The sequence below is a fragment of the Octopus sinensis genome, linkage group LG2 (assembly GCF_006345805.1).
Source record: "Octopus sinensis linkage group LG2, ASM634580v1, whole genome shotgun sequence".
NCBI lineage: Eukaryota > Metazoa > Mollusca > Cephalopoda > Octopoda > Octopodidae > Octopus > Octopus sinensis.
In genome coordinates this window covers 174,716,600-174,733,812 of record NC_042998.1, presented here as the reverse complement: position 1 = coordinate 174,733,812, position 17,213 = coordinate 174,716,600, and the positions used below count along the sequence as shown (strand labels likewise).

The window sequence follows — 17,213 nt, the reverse complement described above, 5'->3', positions numbered from 1 at the left end:
TATTATTATTATTATAAAACAATAATTAGAGGTGTGTTGGTCATTTTTGTTTCAGACAGCGTATCTAAGACTACACTGATGTATCCATGTATCCTGGAGGAAAGACAATAGATTACACAAACTGAATATGCAATAAACAAATACAATGTACAGATCTTTGGTAGCAACCCCTTCAATATAGGAAAACACTCAGAAGATAAGAAGCCCTCATCATCTTGAGACGAGAGAAACTCAATGCAGTCATTCACCTTATTAGAAACAGCAACCAAATCCTCCTCAAATTACACACTACTGCCTTAAAAAATACAGGATGCATTATATAATGTAGTCCTAAATATATCATGTCCGGAACATTAATTGGACAGTCACGGCTGAAGCACCTCTGATTATGGTTCTGCTTCTTCAGGGTTGACTTGGAGCTAAACAACAACAATCATCATTATCAATAACAAAGACTATTAACACAATCTTACCAGGGGCTGGTTTCTTTTCAAATGGTATTTCAGCATTATAATCTACACCACGTTTCTTTTTTTTCTTTTGTTTGATCCTGGAAGAACAGATTATCTTTTTTAAATTCAAAGAAGCAAGAAAATTATAATTCACACAACATTCAGAAGACAAAAAAAAAAATGAAAGCAGTGTGAGAAATGACGTTATTCAGGTTCATTCACAAATTCTATTTGGCCAAATTGTGGTATGCATGGCTATGTGATTAAGATGCTTGCATTGCAACTACATGATTGTGTGTTCAATTTCACTATGCGTCACCTTGGACAAGTGTCTTTTACTACACTACCACCATCACATACCTTTAGTAAATTCTTTTTTAGCTTTTGGATTAAAGAGGATTCATAAAGAATAATTGTTTCCAGCAATATATTTATATCTAACTTTAGTTATATTTCAGTATTTTGTTAGTTTGACTTTACATAATGTCTCGTACATATTACTTGATGTAACTTACAACAATTTTATTGCAGTGCTTCATCAGTGAATTCATCATCATCATCATAATCATCATCGTTTAACGTCCGCTTTCCATGCTAGCATGGGTTGGATGATTTGACTGAGGACTGGCGAACCAGATAGCTGCACCAGGCTCCAATCTTGATCTGGCAGAGTTTCTACTGCTGGATGCCCTTCTTAATGCCAACCACTCCAAGAGTGTAGTGGGTGCTTTTACGTGCCACCGGCACAAGGGCCAGTCTGGCAGTACTGGCAACGGCCGCACTCAAACGGTGTTTTTTACGTGCCACCTGCACAGGAGCCAGTCCAGCTGCACTGGCAACGACTTCGCTCGAATTGATAATTGAAATTGAGTTTCAGTATGTTATACATTAATGTTTATATCTTATATGCTATTAATATTTTATGCATTATATATATAGCATGCTAAAGCAATATATATCACATGTTAAAATATCTACTAAAGAAAGCCTGTCTGTGGTTGCTTTACCATTGAAAACAGCTATCACATATTTATCAAGCCTCACCTTATCTTCTTTGAAAAAAAAAAGATGAATGCATTAGATATGTATATGAAAAGAAGAGATGATCATAGCTGGAATACCTTTGATCATAAAATTTTTCAGTCATGGTATGAGGCAAAACAACAACATAGCCAAGGACTGTTGCTATGGATCACACTACTTGTGTGATCCATAGCAACAGGGTAAATTAGTCTAAATTGCACACAAAAAAATAAAGAACCTGGTGGGAATAGTTCAGTCTTAGATCTAGATTATTTGGTGAACTCACTATTTTATAATGTTTAATAATATTGGTCAACATTAATAAAGTAGACCAAAAGTGTAGATGCTGAACATTTAACAACTTCAGCACTCCAGATATAATATACAAGGGTTGACTGAAAAGTTCACAGGCTAACCAAGATACTCTCATGGAATGTGACCAAATGAGGTTTATTTTTCAGCATAGTCCCTTTACAGTTCACATGCTTCATCAGTATGTGTTGCAGTGCTTGGGTCCCATTGCTGAAAAAGCTTTCACCCTGTTGATCAAAAACGTCATTAATAACAGATATGATAACATCATCACTGTGATATTGGTTCCTAGCCAAGTGTTTTTTCAAGTTGGGGAATGGATGATAGTCAGATAGGGTCAAATTAGAAGAATAAGGAAACTGATCAACCAGTTTAAAGTCACTGTTAAGCACAGAAGCCATTGGGATCAAGGACTTGTGTGCTGGAGCATTGTCCTGGTGAAGCAAGACCCCTTTTGTCAGGTTTCTTGGGCATTTTGTCTTGATAGGCTTTCATAACTGCCACAGCAAGTTGGCATAGTACTCTCCATTGATGGTGTGGCCCTTTTGGGGATAGTTGATAAACACAATGTCTTTTGCATCCCAAAAAACTGAGGCCTTCACCTTCTCTGCAGATAAAATGACTTTGGCCTCCTTCGAGCAGGTGAAGAGGGGTGTTTCCACTACATGGATTGTCTCTTTGTCTCTTGCCCAAAGTGTTTAACCCAACATTCATCCTAGGTTAGAGAACGTTCAAGGAACCCAGCTCGATGTGCTTCACACAATGTCTGACTTTCCCATGAAGTGATCAGCCTGGTGAGCTTTTGAAAAGGTGTCAGATGTGGCCCCCACTGAGCAGAAACCTTTGTCATGCCATGTTCATTCTACAGAATATTTTCAACTCTCTCACAGGATATACTAATAGCATTGGCTATTTGATTTATAGTTAATTGCCTGTCATCCTTCATCACGTGGTGAACATAATCCATGTTTTCCTTGGTGATGGATGTTGCAGGACACCCAGACCTTGGGTCATTTTCAAGATTCACCCTTCTACTCCAAAATTCAGCTGACCACTTTTGCACTGTTGATAAATTATATATCTCTATATCGAAATAGAGATCAGAAGAATGTAAGTAACTGAAGTCTACCTTATTCCAAAACATATAGAACTTTAATAGTTTTTACTTACTCTATACCAGCAGCTCTTAATTCTCGTCTCTTCTGCAATGCTGCCAAGCGCCTGAAAATGAAATAACAGTTGTTATTATAATTTATATAAAAAAAAAATTCCAAAATACCCAAAATATCTAGAAATGAATTAGTTGTGAACTCAGAAATGATTTAAATTTACACAAAAAAAAAATGCTTTATTATGTTTTATGGCTAATCTCTAATTCATTCTTTCTAGTAAAGGTGTCTTGCTGAAAATATGTTCAGGCTTCTAAGTTTGTATAAAATATTTTTATGGACAATACTTTTAACCACAGTTAAACTGCCATATCCAGCAACAATGAAACTATCAATTATCTGACAACAGTGCTATGTTTCTAATGATACTTAAGTGCCCATACTCCACACTTTATTAACCATACCTCTGGGAAAGAAATATAAAAACAAAACTCAAGTCATACCTAGCTTCTTCTAGCTGCTTTTCTCTAGCTTTCCTTTTAGCTTTTTTACCTTGGGTGTTGGCCAGACGAGCTCTAGCTTCTGATAACATTTCAAGTTCTGTTAATAAGAAAATACAATATCACAATGAGCTTATGCATACACTCATGCCTCATATCATTTGTTTTTATGTTCGTTTTTCCATGCTAGGATGGGTCAGATGTATATTTTATTGAGGCATTGTTTTATAACTGGATGCACTTCTTACCACTAACCTTTATTTGTTTTTCAAGTAAGGCATCTCTTAATTTATACGTCTTTGAAAGCACAAAGCCAGTGAAGGATTTGTTGATAGGGGAAATAAGATCAACATCAAATGCCTATGGCAAAGTGGTTTTCAGAAAATTGCAAAAGTAAATACATACAGACACACACACACATGATGAGCTTCGTTCAATTTCTAGATATCAATTTTACTCACAAGGCTTTACTCAGATTAGGGCTGTAGTAAACCTGATTGGGAAGTGAACGTTTTAATCACATAGCCATTTAAAAAGAAAATAAAAGAGCCCAACCATCAGTTTTGTAGCTGTCCAATCAACCAGTCAGCTGGATTACATATTCATCCTTATAAAAGCACAAAGATGGCTGAGTATTCCAAAAAGGCAGAACCTTAAGAATATTCTCAAGCAGAAGTGACACAATGTGTATGACAAGGTTGATCGTTTCAATTACCTGTATAGGCCATCCAATATGTTCCCATTTGGTTTCCATTTATCAAATTTCACTCAGAAGAATTTAGTTGGTGTGATAATATAGTGGTGTTGAAACAGGGTTTGATCCCACAGCCCTACAGTTAGCAGCTAAGCATTTAATTTTTGCAACCACTGCTTCATTCTCACAACTGTATAAAGAATAAATATTAGTCTCTTCTTACCATCTTCATCCATATCCACAGGGTCAGGGCGAGCTGGTTTTGTCTCTGGGTTGGGATCAATTTCTCCAGGTTTAAGACGTCTAGGATCATCTTCATTGTCTTGATCTCGGTTTTGAGCTTTATCTCTGAAGAAAAAATCATTTTTTTTCTTAATAATAGCATCAGCAGAAGTAATGGGTGGAAAGGATATTGAACAATACATGTCTCAACATACTCTACTGCATGTTATTGAGCAATTAGGCTAAGTTATTTTATTGTAAATAATAAAGATGTAAAGTATTCTTAACTTGGTATACATTGAATGAGAAAGGTGTTAGATAGCAAGCCAAAGACATGGAGAGGCTTGCTGAGCCTGTATTTATTCATTAAAAATTGAAGACTTAATTTACCTAAATGAAAGTGTGTTTAACCTAAGAACAATAAGAGAGAGAGATTATTTGTTCTAACTCTGCATTCATTTATCTCTATATATATAAATGGCAAAATGTCTGCGTGTGTGTCCTTTATACAAATCTACAATTTTTCAGTTAGAGAGCTTGTACTTTCTATGGTCATTCAAAACCATCCAAGGGTAGCCGTGCACATCTTTACATTTCCCCAGTCACCCTGCAAAGCCATTAAAAACTCAATAGAAGTGACTTTTTTGTGAATTTTCTATCCAAAACCCAATCAAAATGCCTGAAACTTGATACGCCAATTGAATGCCAGCTAGCTGTATGTAATTGGTCGGAGATTTGGACAGTACTTCCGTGTATGTGCACACACACGCAGCTGTATATGCGTGCACTAGCACTATGACCCGGCGTTGCAAGGTCATAGTGCTAGTAATAAATAAAAGAAAAAGTTATCTGCAAGCTAGACAAGGAACAACAGCAGCTGTGTGGTTTAAAGCAAGAAACTTTTGAAAAAGATGCAAGTGTAACAACATTATATTAGAATCTGAATAATGCTTAATCGCATAATTGGTAATTAATGTGTCTTTGTTTGAGTGAATGAAAATCTTTCAGCTCTGGAAAGCTCTCAATAATTGAAACATTAAAACAGGTCTCTTTTTCCATTTTTAATTTTCTGATGAAAACATATTACTCAGTTCAACTATCTGCAAATAATTTACCTTCTTATTGAACTTGAAAGAGGAAATGCTCCAACAGTTTGTACACAAATATTTCAATTTACCTCATCCTAATATGAAAGCAAATAATGTAAACTGAGATGGGAAGAGAACAAAAGATACTTACAACAGATATTCATAGTGTTCCAAACACTGAGCAGCAGTTCGACCAATAATAGGGGCAATAGTTCGCCATTGAGTTGGCATTAGTTTTGCCAAATGAAGAAGTTTCTCTTCTTCTTCTCGACTCCATTCTGTTTTCTTGATACTAGGATCTAACCATTCATACCTATTATAGACAGAAAAATTTACACTGTTAATTAGAAATACAAAAGATTGCATATAATATTAGAATAAATATTATATTTCTTTACTACCCACAAGGGACTAAACACAGCGGGGACAAACAAGGACAGACAAAGGCATTAAGTCGATTACATCGACCCCAGTGCGTAACTGGTACTTAATTTATCGACCCCGAAAGGATGAAAGGCAAAGTCAACCTCGGAACGTAACGACAGACGAAATATGGCTACGCATTTCGCCCGGCATGCTAACGTTTCTGCCAGCTCGCTGCCTTCCAAGAATAAATATTAGTTTCATTTTTGAAGAGTTTAAATTCAATTGAATTAACACCATTATACCTAATTTTATTGATTACAAAGGGATGAAAAGTGAAGTGAAACCAAGTAAAATTTAAACACACCTATGGTATTTGGAACACTGAATCAGGTACTCTAAAATATGTAATCCAGCTTTTTAACACAGATGCTATATCTCCCCCAATAAAAAAAAAATGTAAAGAATATTTAATGATTTGTATGATACAAAATTTACTAAGAATACTTATAACTATAAATACTAAGGTAACAGTAGTTTAGATTCTGAATAATGCTCAATTTTACATAATAACTGGAAACAATGAATCTATGTTTAAATGAAACTATAGATGGTGCTTTTCTTGCACCAGCCATTGCTGGTGCAGGAAAAGCCCTAAGATTCTACTTATACCTCTTATAATCCAAATAATAGAATTCTTAGAATAATAACTGTTTCTAGCATATGCACAAGATCTGAAATCTGATGGGGTGAGTTAGTCAATACCAGCAGTCCTTAGTTCTTGACTGTTACTTTGTTTTACTGAATTCCAAAAGGATGAAAGTCAAAGTTAAACCTCAGAGGGATTTGAACTCAGAATATAAAGAACTGAAACAAATACCACATGGCATTTTGTTTGGCACTCAAAATAATCAAAACAAATAATTCATTTGCCAGAACTTTGATATTATCCAAACAATGAAAAAAAAAAGTAAAGCAACCAAAAGTAAGACTAGGCCTACCCACCTACAGAAAAATCCAGTTTTATAAATCTTAGAAAAATTAATCTAATCCTTTAGCATTCAAATTCCTTTATCAAATGCAATGTTTGTCAATTCACTTTGTCTTGAATTAATCACGCATTATCTTTTAACTTCAAGATTTCAATGATGTGATTGTTTATTTTTTTAGAATGACATTGCAAGTTAGTTGTGAGAAGTCAGATTTGGCCAGTTTGAACAAAAAAAAAGGAGAATATTTTGGTTGGGTGTGGCTGGTTTCAATGCTAAAAGGTTAAAGAATATGTTTGAGATAATCATTATTTTGGGGGCACAACAATAAACGCATAGATAAATGACAATGTTCTAGATGACATAATGGAATTGAAAACTATTTTCTACAAATCAGTTTATTGTGCACATTAGATCCCCACATCTCTGGTTTCTGTGCCAGCTACATTTTTTTTCCTTGCAGATATTTAGGTGATAATGGTAGTAGGAACATCACTGGAATAAATCCCAACAGCCTGAGAGGGACATCAAAGGTCACAATCATTGCCTAAAATCTCATGAGTAAATGTTTGAAAAAATAGTTGAAAATAATTAAAGACAATAATTAAAAAGAATGCTGACAATACAAAATTAAGAATACAGACTAGATTACAAAAACGCAATGTAAAAGTTTAATTGAAAAAAAAGTCATTTGACTCACCATCTTGCTTTACACTGTTTTGCAGATTTTCTGTGTAGCAATGAAGCAATACGAGCCCATTGGTTTTTGCCATATTTCATAACAGCTGCCTTAAGGATCTCATCCTAAAATACATTCAAAGATGGTGTTAAAGAAATATTTCAACTTTGTTATCATTCCTACAATTCTAATATTTATTTTTACTGATAAATGAGTTTACTGGGCAACATTTTTTTTTTTACCTCTGGCATCTGAGTCCATGATAGTTTTTTTATTATAAAACTTCCATAATAATCTGGTTGTTACTTCTCTGTCTACTTTTGAGTAAAGTTGTTTAGGTCACAGATTTTATTGGACTGATCCTTGTAATACTGGTACTCCAAGGTTGGCTTAGCTACCACTATCCTGAAATCAAACCACCAGATGCAAGCAACTGGCTTTATGAGCTCTAGAGTTTTGTGGAGCAATAAACAATTAGTTCATGTAATGAAAGCATGAACCTAATATCCATACGTGGCACTCTGTTGGTTGCGACGACAAGGGTTCCAGTCGATCCGACCGACGGAACAGCCTGCTCGTGAAATTAACGTGCAAGTGGCTGAGCACTCCACAGACATGTGTACCCTTAACGTAGTTCTCAGGGAGATTCAGCATAACGCAGAATGTGTCAAGGCTGGCCCTTTGAAATACAGGTACATCAGAAACAGGAAGAAAGAGTGAGAGAAAGTTGTGGTGAAAGAGTAGAGCAGGGTTCGCCGCCACCCCTGCCGGAACCTCGCAGAGCTTAAGGTATTTTTGCTCAATAAACACTCACAACGCCCGCTTTGGGGATCGAAACCGCAATCTTACGACCATGAATCCGCTACCCTAACCACTGGGCCATTGCGCCTCCACACCCATATGTATAAATTATAGCTGCCCATTCTACTACCAACCCCAAAATGCAACTACTTGCACATACACAACTCCTCCCAATCTACTTCTTCATTCCATTTGTCTTACCACCACATACACATAGTAGCTCAAGTGCAAAAGCTTCTCTGATCATCCTAGCCCAACACACACATACACACAAAAGAAAAGTCAGTAAAGTTAGCTACTCTGTGGATATGAACATCTCTACTAAAATCAGTGAAAAGAATAATAATATAGACGACTGCTTTGAAACTTGTAGCTCCTCTACTTTGATTATTAATTCACATTCACACCAATAAACATTGGTAAATTTGGTTATGTTAGTAAAATCTTAAGCAACAATCTTGAAAAACTAGGATTTTCAAGTACAGGAAGAAAATGATTAACATGAATCATCATCATCATCGTTTAACGTCCGCCCTTCGTGCTGGCATGGGTTAGACGGTTTGACAGGAGCCAGCCAAGTAGAAGATTACACCAGGATGCCGCGTCTGTTTTGGCATGATTTTTATTGATGAATGCCCTTCCTAACACCAACCACTTTACAGTGTGGACTGGGTGCTTTTTACGTGGCACCAGCACCGGCAGGGTCACCAAGTAACTTGCAAGACAAGGAAAAATACGTAAGAATTTCTTAAAGTTTGATACGAAATAATCATCATCATTGTTATCCAAATTCTAGTGGTGGAGCCTTTGTGTCTTTGCTAGGAGCCAGTTCCTTACTTTTAGGAAGAATACTAATAAATAACAAAAAAGTGAAGACACATGGGTTAATTTATAAGATGCTCCGGCATAGCCAGAACCGAACACTTGAAACTAATAAACGAATATATAAAAACATGGGACTTCATATTTATCAAAACCTATTCAACGCTGTAGACAACTTTAATCAACATTAAAATGCCGGTTTATTATTCGTATCCGACAGCATCCATTGACATCTGATACAGATGTACTGTTTTAAAGGAAAATGGATGTGCAACAAAATATAAACGGGACACATGAAATTGAACTCTAAAAATCAAAACTTCATTTCTTTGTTAATGAAGATATCAATCAATGTGCATCAAGCGGTTCCAATTAGATGGGATTCAAAATCACTTTTTAGAAAGTGATTCAACAACTACTTATTGCAACATCAGGACAATAACTAATCGAGTTTTACATAGACATGAAGCCTAAGAATCTTTCGTTTTAGGTATGTAAAATTCAAATAGTTAAAAATTTATTCGGAAGTCATTTACATTAGTTAGGGTTAGAGGTGCCGACGGAGCCAATGGATTCTGTGGAATAATAAAAAGTCACAGCTTTATATGATTCCCTGTGTTTCTGATCGAAGTGTTGTGATTTTATTCCGATCATCATAAATCCATACGTTGTCCGGCACCCTTATTTTAAATGGCAGCTGTTGTGACTATCAATAACTTCCAAATAATTATGGTAACTACACCCTTCATTTTGTCGATCTCAGTGATCGAATGTCGTGTGTTTGTGTGTGTGTGTGTGTATAGGTGTGAGGGTATGCTATCACAGAGGTATGGAGTAGGGCGTGAAAAGTAAGAAGTGATGCATGAAAGTTCCGATAATTTGTTCTTAACATATCAACATCTCAGGCGGCGACGTATTCACAAAGACAACGTATTTGTGGCCTTCATCTGTTGGAGTCGATATCACTAACCTGCGTTAGGTATTACTAATATTACTATATTACTCGGGTGTTTCTAATATATCTTTGGAAGCCTGATAGTATTTTCGAAGAGTAGGGAAGGGAAACATTGAAAAATCAAGCTTTTCCTAAGGGCATTTATTAGCAGCTTAAGCGAGCTGAAGTGGCTCATAATCACAAAACAACGAGAAGAATGCAGGATATGTATTAAATAAAACGACATGCTTTGTTGAAATAAAATATGCAAATTACCTCCGTGTTTCTCCAAACACCACCTTTTATCATAATACGTGGCATGGTTGGTGGTTTTATAAAAGTAGTGCAACGTTAGAGAATTGTAAATTTGCAATCCTTTTTCTATAATTCAGGGAAACTTGCTGGTGGCAATAATGTCTACCATTGACGGGAGAACAACGGTGTCGACGAGAGAAGTTGTCCTGTAAATTAAACATCCGGCTGTCAATTATTTTTTTTTATCTTAATCTTATTGATTAGACATCCAACTGCGCTATAAAGATAAACAAAAGATATTTATTTAAAAGAAATTACAAACGTTAGTACACATCATTAATAATTTCTGAAACTAAGAAATATGAATAATTTATTTCTTATTTTGTCTCCGAGGAAATATGCAATGTTTAGCGAAATAAATTTTTGTTTTCGAAGGGAAGAACAATAGATTTAGTTGGTGGTCTTGTTATCTCTATTCTAGCTTTTGGGGAAGTAGAAGAGGTTAGAAAAGGTCGAGTGGTGAAGACATTATTTCGGCCTAGCTAAAGGCATCTGGAAAATGTAAAACTGCTGTCAGAGAAAAACCATTGTTCAACTGTGGGAAAAGTTCTGTTGCAGTGTTAATTTAAATTTGGCTATGGTTGATCGTCCCCACGAACGTCACTTGACAACCGATGCTGGTGTGTTTAGGTCTCTGTAACTTAGCAGTTCGGCAAAAGAAACCGATAAAATAAGTACTAGGCTTACAAAGAATAAGTCCGAGGATCGATTTGCTTGACTAAAGGTGGTGCTCCAGCATGGCTGCAGTCAAATGACTGAAACAAATAAGAGAATGAGAATCTGTATATCTTTCTGGCTAGGTACTGATGTTCTCAGTTTCCTTGACATCTGCTGTACATGATTACAACTTCAATGGTCTAAAACTGTTCTTTCTGTCTTCCACAATCATTTTTCATCATCTTGCTTCAATAGTGTGACCTGTCTGTCTCTGGAGAAATAACACAAAATCCCATAATTATCATTAACTATGATAGCCTCTATCATGTGTACATACCACTTTTTCATCACTCCAAATCCATAACCTTGGTTAACATCCCAATGCACTCTTTTACCAACACAGTTTACCTGTATTTATACACTTCTTGTGATAGTTTAATGTACTCACTTAGAAGATGGTGAATACTTTTGGTCTCTTTTTCACACATTCTCTGCTTTCTCTTTGACTGAGATTTATTAATCTTTGCCTTTATCAAATTCATTCTAAAACCCTGTTCTTGAGTAGCCATAGTTAGTGATTCAGTTTCTCATTTCTGGTTTCCATCTCTCAGCCACCTCAGCTTTCTCCTTTAAATGTAAGAAGACATAACCACAGCACGTATCAAGAAAGCATTATTGTACCTCACATTTTTTAACTAAATATTAACAAGGATGGAAGTCTCTATGTAGTTATTCAACTTGTCAGATGTGCCAACCAAATCTCCCTCAAATTATACCCTCTGCCCCAATAAGAAAGAGACAATTTGGACAACCAGGCCTGTTAAAAAACAAAACAAAACAAATGAAAACAAAATGAAAAAAGAAGAACAGGATCATCTGTCTCCCTTCCACTTCTGAAGTAATAGACAGTGTTTTAAAAGTGAATAGTTCCTCACTTGCCTTGTATTTTCTTGAGAGTATTACTTTACTATAATTATTTGTTACAATCTTAATTCCTTGAAATATAGCATTGAGAGTGAAAAGGTTTATGCTGGGGTTTCTTGAAATTCTCAAAATAATATAGATTTCAAACATTTTGGATATTCTATAGAACAGGGAAGAAAATCAGGTGCTTCTCTGGGGGGAGGAGGAGCAATCAATAACCCGTGAAACAGTTCATCAGGTATCTCTCCACCATATTTTCTGCACATCAACAGTCCAGAAGGATTATGTTTATATTTCTATGATTTCCTCTCACAGCTAATGGCTTTCTAAGACATAAAGTCAATAAAAATAAAATGTTTTTGATACTAAATCTTTACTTATCTAACTTTATTTCTTTGTAATATATAAATGTTCTTTATTGTCATATCTATAGTTTTCATTCTTATTAATTATTTACACCATCACAACTATAAAATCAACAAGAAGTTTCTTATCTTGCAGTGCTAAATTCTACAACTATGGCTTGGTGAAAGATACTTGTCAAGATATATAATGTGAAATCAGTTTCAAATGATTCCTCTAAAACTCAACAGATTGAGTGACTTACTACAGGAATTGAATTTACTTAATCTATAGTGTACATACACAATAAGAGTGAATAAGCTTAACATGAGAAGGGGCTCATTTATTTAAATAATCTATGAGCATATTAAAGGAACTTTGATAGTGTGTCAAAATGATACAGTTTTGCTGCAACAGGAAATAAGGGTCCAACTGGCTGAAATCCTTCATTCTCAACCGAAAGGAGGTAGTCACAGTTCTAGGACAGCATTCTACACCATATGAGATGTCATCGGGTGTACCACAGGGATCTGTCCTTGGTCCCCTCTTGTTTGTGGCATACATTAATGACATAGATGCAAATTTAAAGAATGCCACAGTATTAAATATGCAGACGACATCAAGCTGTACCTTGAAATCAAGAGGACAGATCCTGTTGTCTACAGCTCTTCCTGCAATCAGACCTGGACACAATGCAGCAATGGATCACAGACTGGCAACTGAAACTGGCTGTGGACAAGTGTACCACCATGCATTTTGGGAGAAAAAACCCTGCGTCCACATACTCCCTCCACAACACTGATATCAAGAAATCCTCTTGCGAGCGTGACCTAGGCATCACTGTCAGCAGTGATTTGTGTTGGACAAAGCATATCTCTAAAATTGTCAAGAAGGCCGAGGGTTGTCTTGGCATCACTCAGCAAGACTTTGTTAGCCGCTCTCCAGCCATCTATTTAAAACTGTATACAGCTATGGTACGACCACACTTGGAATTCGCATCATCAGTTTGGAACCCCTATCTTGCTCAGAACATTGACCTCCTGGAATCTGTTCAGAGACGTGCAACCAAACGCATACCCTCCATCAGACACCTACCATATTCTGAGCACCTTGTTTCCCTGGGCATGGATTCACTGAAGCTCCGGCGTCTGGCGACGGACTTGGTAAACACCCACAAAGTTGTCAACCACCTCACCAATAACAACACTGAACACCTTTTTGATCTCCATGTGTCTAACACACGTGGACATGCCTACAAAGTCAGAAAACAACACAGCTCCCATGACTTTCGGAAACATTTCTTCACACTCAGAGTTGCTGAAGCATGGAATAAACTGCCTGCGTCAGTTGTTGACTGCCATGACACTGCATCCTTTAAGGCCCTCATGCTTTCCGAAATCCGTCGAAACTACACCTGATTATATATACACTTTCGATGAGTTGTAGTGCACCTGAGCACTGTACACAATGTTTATTATTATATTATATTATCCATCTATCTTCTCTGCCCACTATTCCAGGAAGGGTTATGAAGGTAGTATTCTCAGACACCTTCTCCATAGGATCCAATCAAAAGTCATCATTTCACTTTTTGGCTGAATTTCCAAGTGTGACCAACTAAAGCTAGGAAATTATCCAGACATCTCATTCTTCGTCTATCCTTAGGTCTCCTGCTAGTTGGTTTGGTTTGAAGAATCCATCTTGTGATTTTCTCCTGTAACGTTCTAATTACAAGTCTATATTATCTGAGTTGTGACCTCTCAAAGTGATGAGGTAGCAACTTGACTTAGAGAGATTCATTGATCTCCAAGCTATGCACCTTGTTGAGTAATATTACTTCAGATAATTAACAGCAAAAGGTTACTCTCCTATGTGAGTGGATATGTTGTGAAATAATTAATTTCTCCAGTGTGAGAGAATATGAAGACGAATAGGTAATTTCAGTGGTACATTCACACTAGTGATATAGCATACCCCTTTGATGCAAATATCAGAATGATATGCTTTCACACAACTATGAATATACTGTAAATCCTCGAGTATAGTCCACCCTTGAGTATAATATGCAGGGGATTTTTGGGGGGCTGTACCTCTGAAAAACCTAAACCTTGTGTATAATACGCACCCCTTCTCTAACTTGAGTAAAGGAAGTCTATATAACACCTTGGTTTGTAAACATGTATATGGTGACGTCCTTTATTATTATTGTATATATAACATAATGCAAATGTGTAGCTTTTTTGTGCATTTTGTTTGCAGAAAATTAAGAAATAACAGTAATAACATTTAATAAATGTTGCTTACTGCAAGTTATGGATGATTCCTTTATGACTTCATTGCTTTCAGGCTTAGCTTAAGGCATTTTTATGCCCGACATCACAAAATGCGTCTGAATAAACTTTGCCGGACAGCAAATAGAGACTTGGACATTGCTTAGAAAATATTTTTCATTTTTAACCTCATATAGAGTATGCACTAGGGATTTTGACCTTTAAATTTTGGGGGGAAAATGCGGATTGTACTCGAGGATTTACAGTATTTAAGAGGCTCTATATCACAATGTTCAGATATCACAATATGGTTTCTCAATTGTATGAACAAGAACCAAGACTAAATTTGCTTTTATGTAAAAATGTTATTACAGATATCATAGTGGTAGAGTTTTAACTGTAAATACGGAGAAAGTTTATATAGCATTTATAGAGAATGTTTTTTTATTTTCATTGAGATATCAGTGCTATGGCTTCTTATTTGTGTGAATATGCCAATGAACTGTTAAATTACTTTTATGTGAGAATGTTATATCACAGATATCAAAGCGATATGAGTTTTTCCCCTGTGTGAATCCATTTATGAGAAGATATTGCACTGTTTCATGCAAGTGTTTTACTATAGAGATTTGAATAATATGATCCATAAAAAAATTTGAGAACGTTTGTGATGAGTCAAACTCGCTGAGTAAATGTTCTTCTACAGATACCACTATGGTGTGATTTTTCATCAGTGTGAATGTATTTATCATGATTTAATGTTCCTCTTTCGGAGAATGTTTTCTCATAAATATCACAATAGTATGGTTTGTCATCTGTGTGAATGCGTATATGAGATGTTCAAGCACTACTTCTTGTGACTGTTTTACTACAGTTTCATCACAGCATTCTGAGTTCAAATTCCGCCGAGGTCGACTCTGCCTTTCATCCTTTCGGGGTCGATAAATAAACTACTAGTTATGCACTGGGGTCGATATAATTGACTTAATCTGTTTGTCTGTCCTTGTTTGTCCCTTCTGTGTTTAGCCCCTTGTGGGTAGTAAAGAAATGGGTATGGTTTCTTCCCAGAGTGAGTATGTTTATGATCATTTAAATATGTACTGTGAGAAAATGTTTACTGCAGATATCACAATTATATGGTTTTTCATTTGTATAAATATATTTGTGGTAAATTAATTTACACATATGTGAGAATGATTTACCATAGACATTACAATGCTATGGTTTCTCTCCTGTGTATGCTTATAAATTATGTTACTCCTGTGAAAGAATGTTTTACCACAAATATCGCAATAGTATGATTTTTCACCTGTGTGAGTATATCTATAACAAGATAAATCACAATTATTGAAGAATGTTTTACCACAGATATCACAGTGATGTGGTTTCTCACCAATATGAATGTACCGTAAATCCTCGAGTATAGTCCGCCCTTGAGTATAATATGCAGGGGATTTTTAGGGGGTTGTACCTAGGAAAAACCTAAACCTTGTGTATAATACACACTCCTTCTCTAACTTGAGTCAAGGAGGTCTATATAACGTCCTTGGTTTGTAAAAATGTATACAGTAACGTACTTTATTATTATTGTATATATAACATAATGCAAACATGTAGCATTTTTGTGCATTTGTTTGCAGAAAATAAAGAAATAACAGTAATAACGTTTAATAAATGTTGCTTATTGCAAGTTATGAATGATTCTTTTATGACTTCATTGCTTTCAGGCTTAGCTTAAGGTATTTTCACTCCCGACATCACAAAATGCGTCTGAATAAACATTGCCAGACAGCAAATAGAGACTCGGACATTGCTTAGAAAATAATTTTCATTTTTAACCTTGTATATAGTACACACCAGGGATTTTGACCTTTAAATTTTGGGAAGAAAATGCGGATTATACTCGAGGATTTACAGTATATTGAGAAGTTAATGAATCAAACTGTGTAAACATTTTACCACAAATATAACAAAGCTATGATTCTTTACAAGTGTGAGTATGTTCCTGATGTAAATTGTGTTGTAAATCTTTTACCACAAGTCCAGTAAGGACAATACCTCTCTTCCATAATCTTTCACATATGTGTGTTATGTCATCTACATGTCAGCTGCCTAGACATCATGTCAGATGTCCACAGTTTTTGTAAGTAAAGCTCTGGAACACATCTTTTGAACAGAAGCAAAAGCATCAGTACATATACTTATGTTGGATACACCTAAAATATTGCAACCTCATTAATTTCTAATTTAAACTTTTGTCTCTACAAATGTTATACCTTCCTTTCTATGATGACCTCTAAACAGACAAAATCATATTTAAAAGGATGCATTGTTTCTTGATAGTTAAAACACTACTTAGTGTTTCATTTTCAGTTCTGTAATGCCGCTTGTTATATATTAAGTATTTCATAGAATACTATTCACATATCTGGCACTGATGCAAATGCAAACATTGTAGATTGTATCCATGGATATTCCCAGGACATCGACAAAACCAGCATGCAGTAACTGTTAACCATATTTTATCTGTTATTTATAGCAGTTCCTGCTCTTCCGAACTAGCAAAATATAAAGCGTTAGATTCACTCACCTTTTCTTTCATCACTTTTGTTGATTCCAATTCTGGATATTACTAATCTTAGACAAAAATTTAAAAGTAATGCCAAAAGTATAGTTTGCCTGTTCTGTTGTCTATTAATGGAGCTCATCCATCTTCC

The 17,213-nt window shown here is 35.6% G+C and overlaps 1 protein-coding gene across 1 annotated transcript in view; it reads right to left on the bottom strand.

The window, feature by feature from the left end:
- LOC115223287 (cell division cycle 5-like protein) overlaps positions 1 to 10,449 on the bottom strand; it is a 31,276-nt gene extending 20,827 nt beyond the window's left edge. Inside the window, exons 1-7 of the mRNA XM_029793799.2 lie at positions 10,265 to 10,449; positions 7,453 to 7,556; positions 5,552 to 5,713; positions 4,314 to 4,438; positions 3,400 to 3,496; positions 2,958 to 3,008; positions 474 to 550 (exon numbers count right to left, since the gene is read on the bottom strand). Of these exons, the coding sequence (XP_029649659.1) occupies positions 474 to 550; positions 2,958 to 3,008; positions 3,400 to 3,496; positions 4,314 to 4,438; positions 5,552 to 5,713; positions 7,453 to 7,556; positions 10,265 to 10,309 (661 nt within the window). The 5' untranslated portion in view covers positions 10,310 to 10,449. The remainder of the gene's footprint in view (positions 1 to 473; positions 551 to 2,957; positions 3,009 to 3,399; positions 3,497 to 4,313; positions 4,439 to 5,551; positions 5,714 to 7,452; positions 7,557 to 10,264) is intronic.
- Positions 10,450 to 17,213: the final 6,764 nt, after the last annotated feature.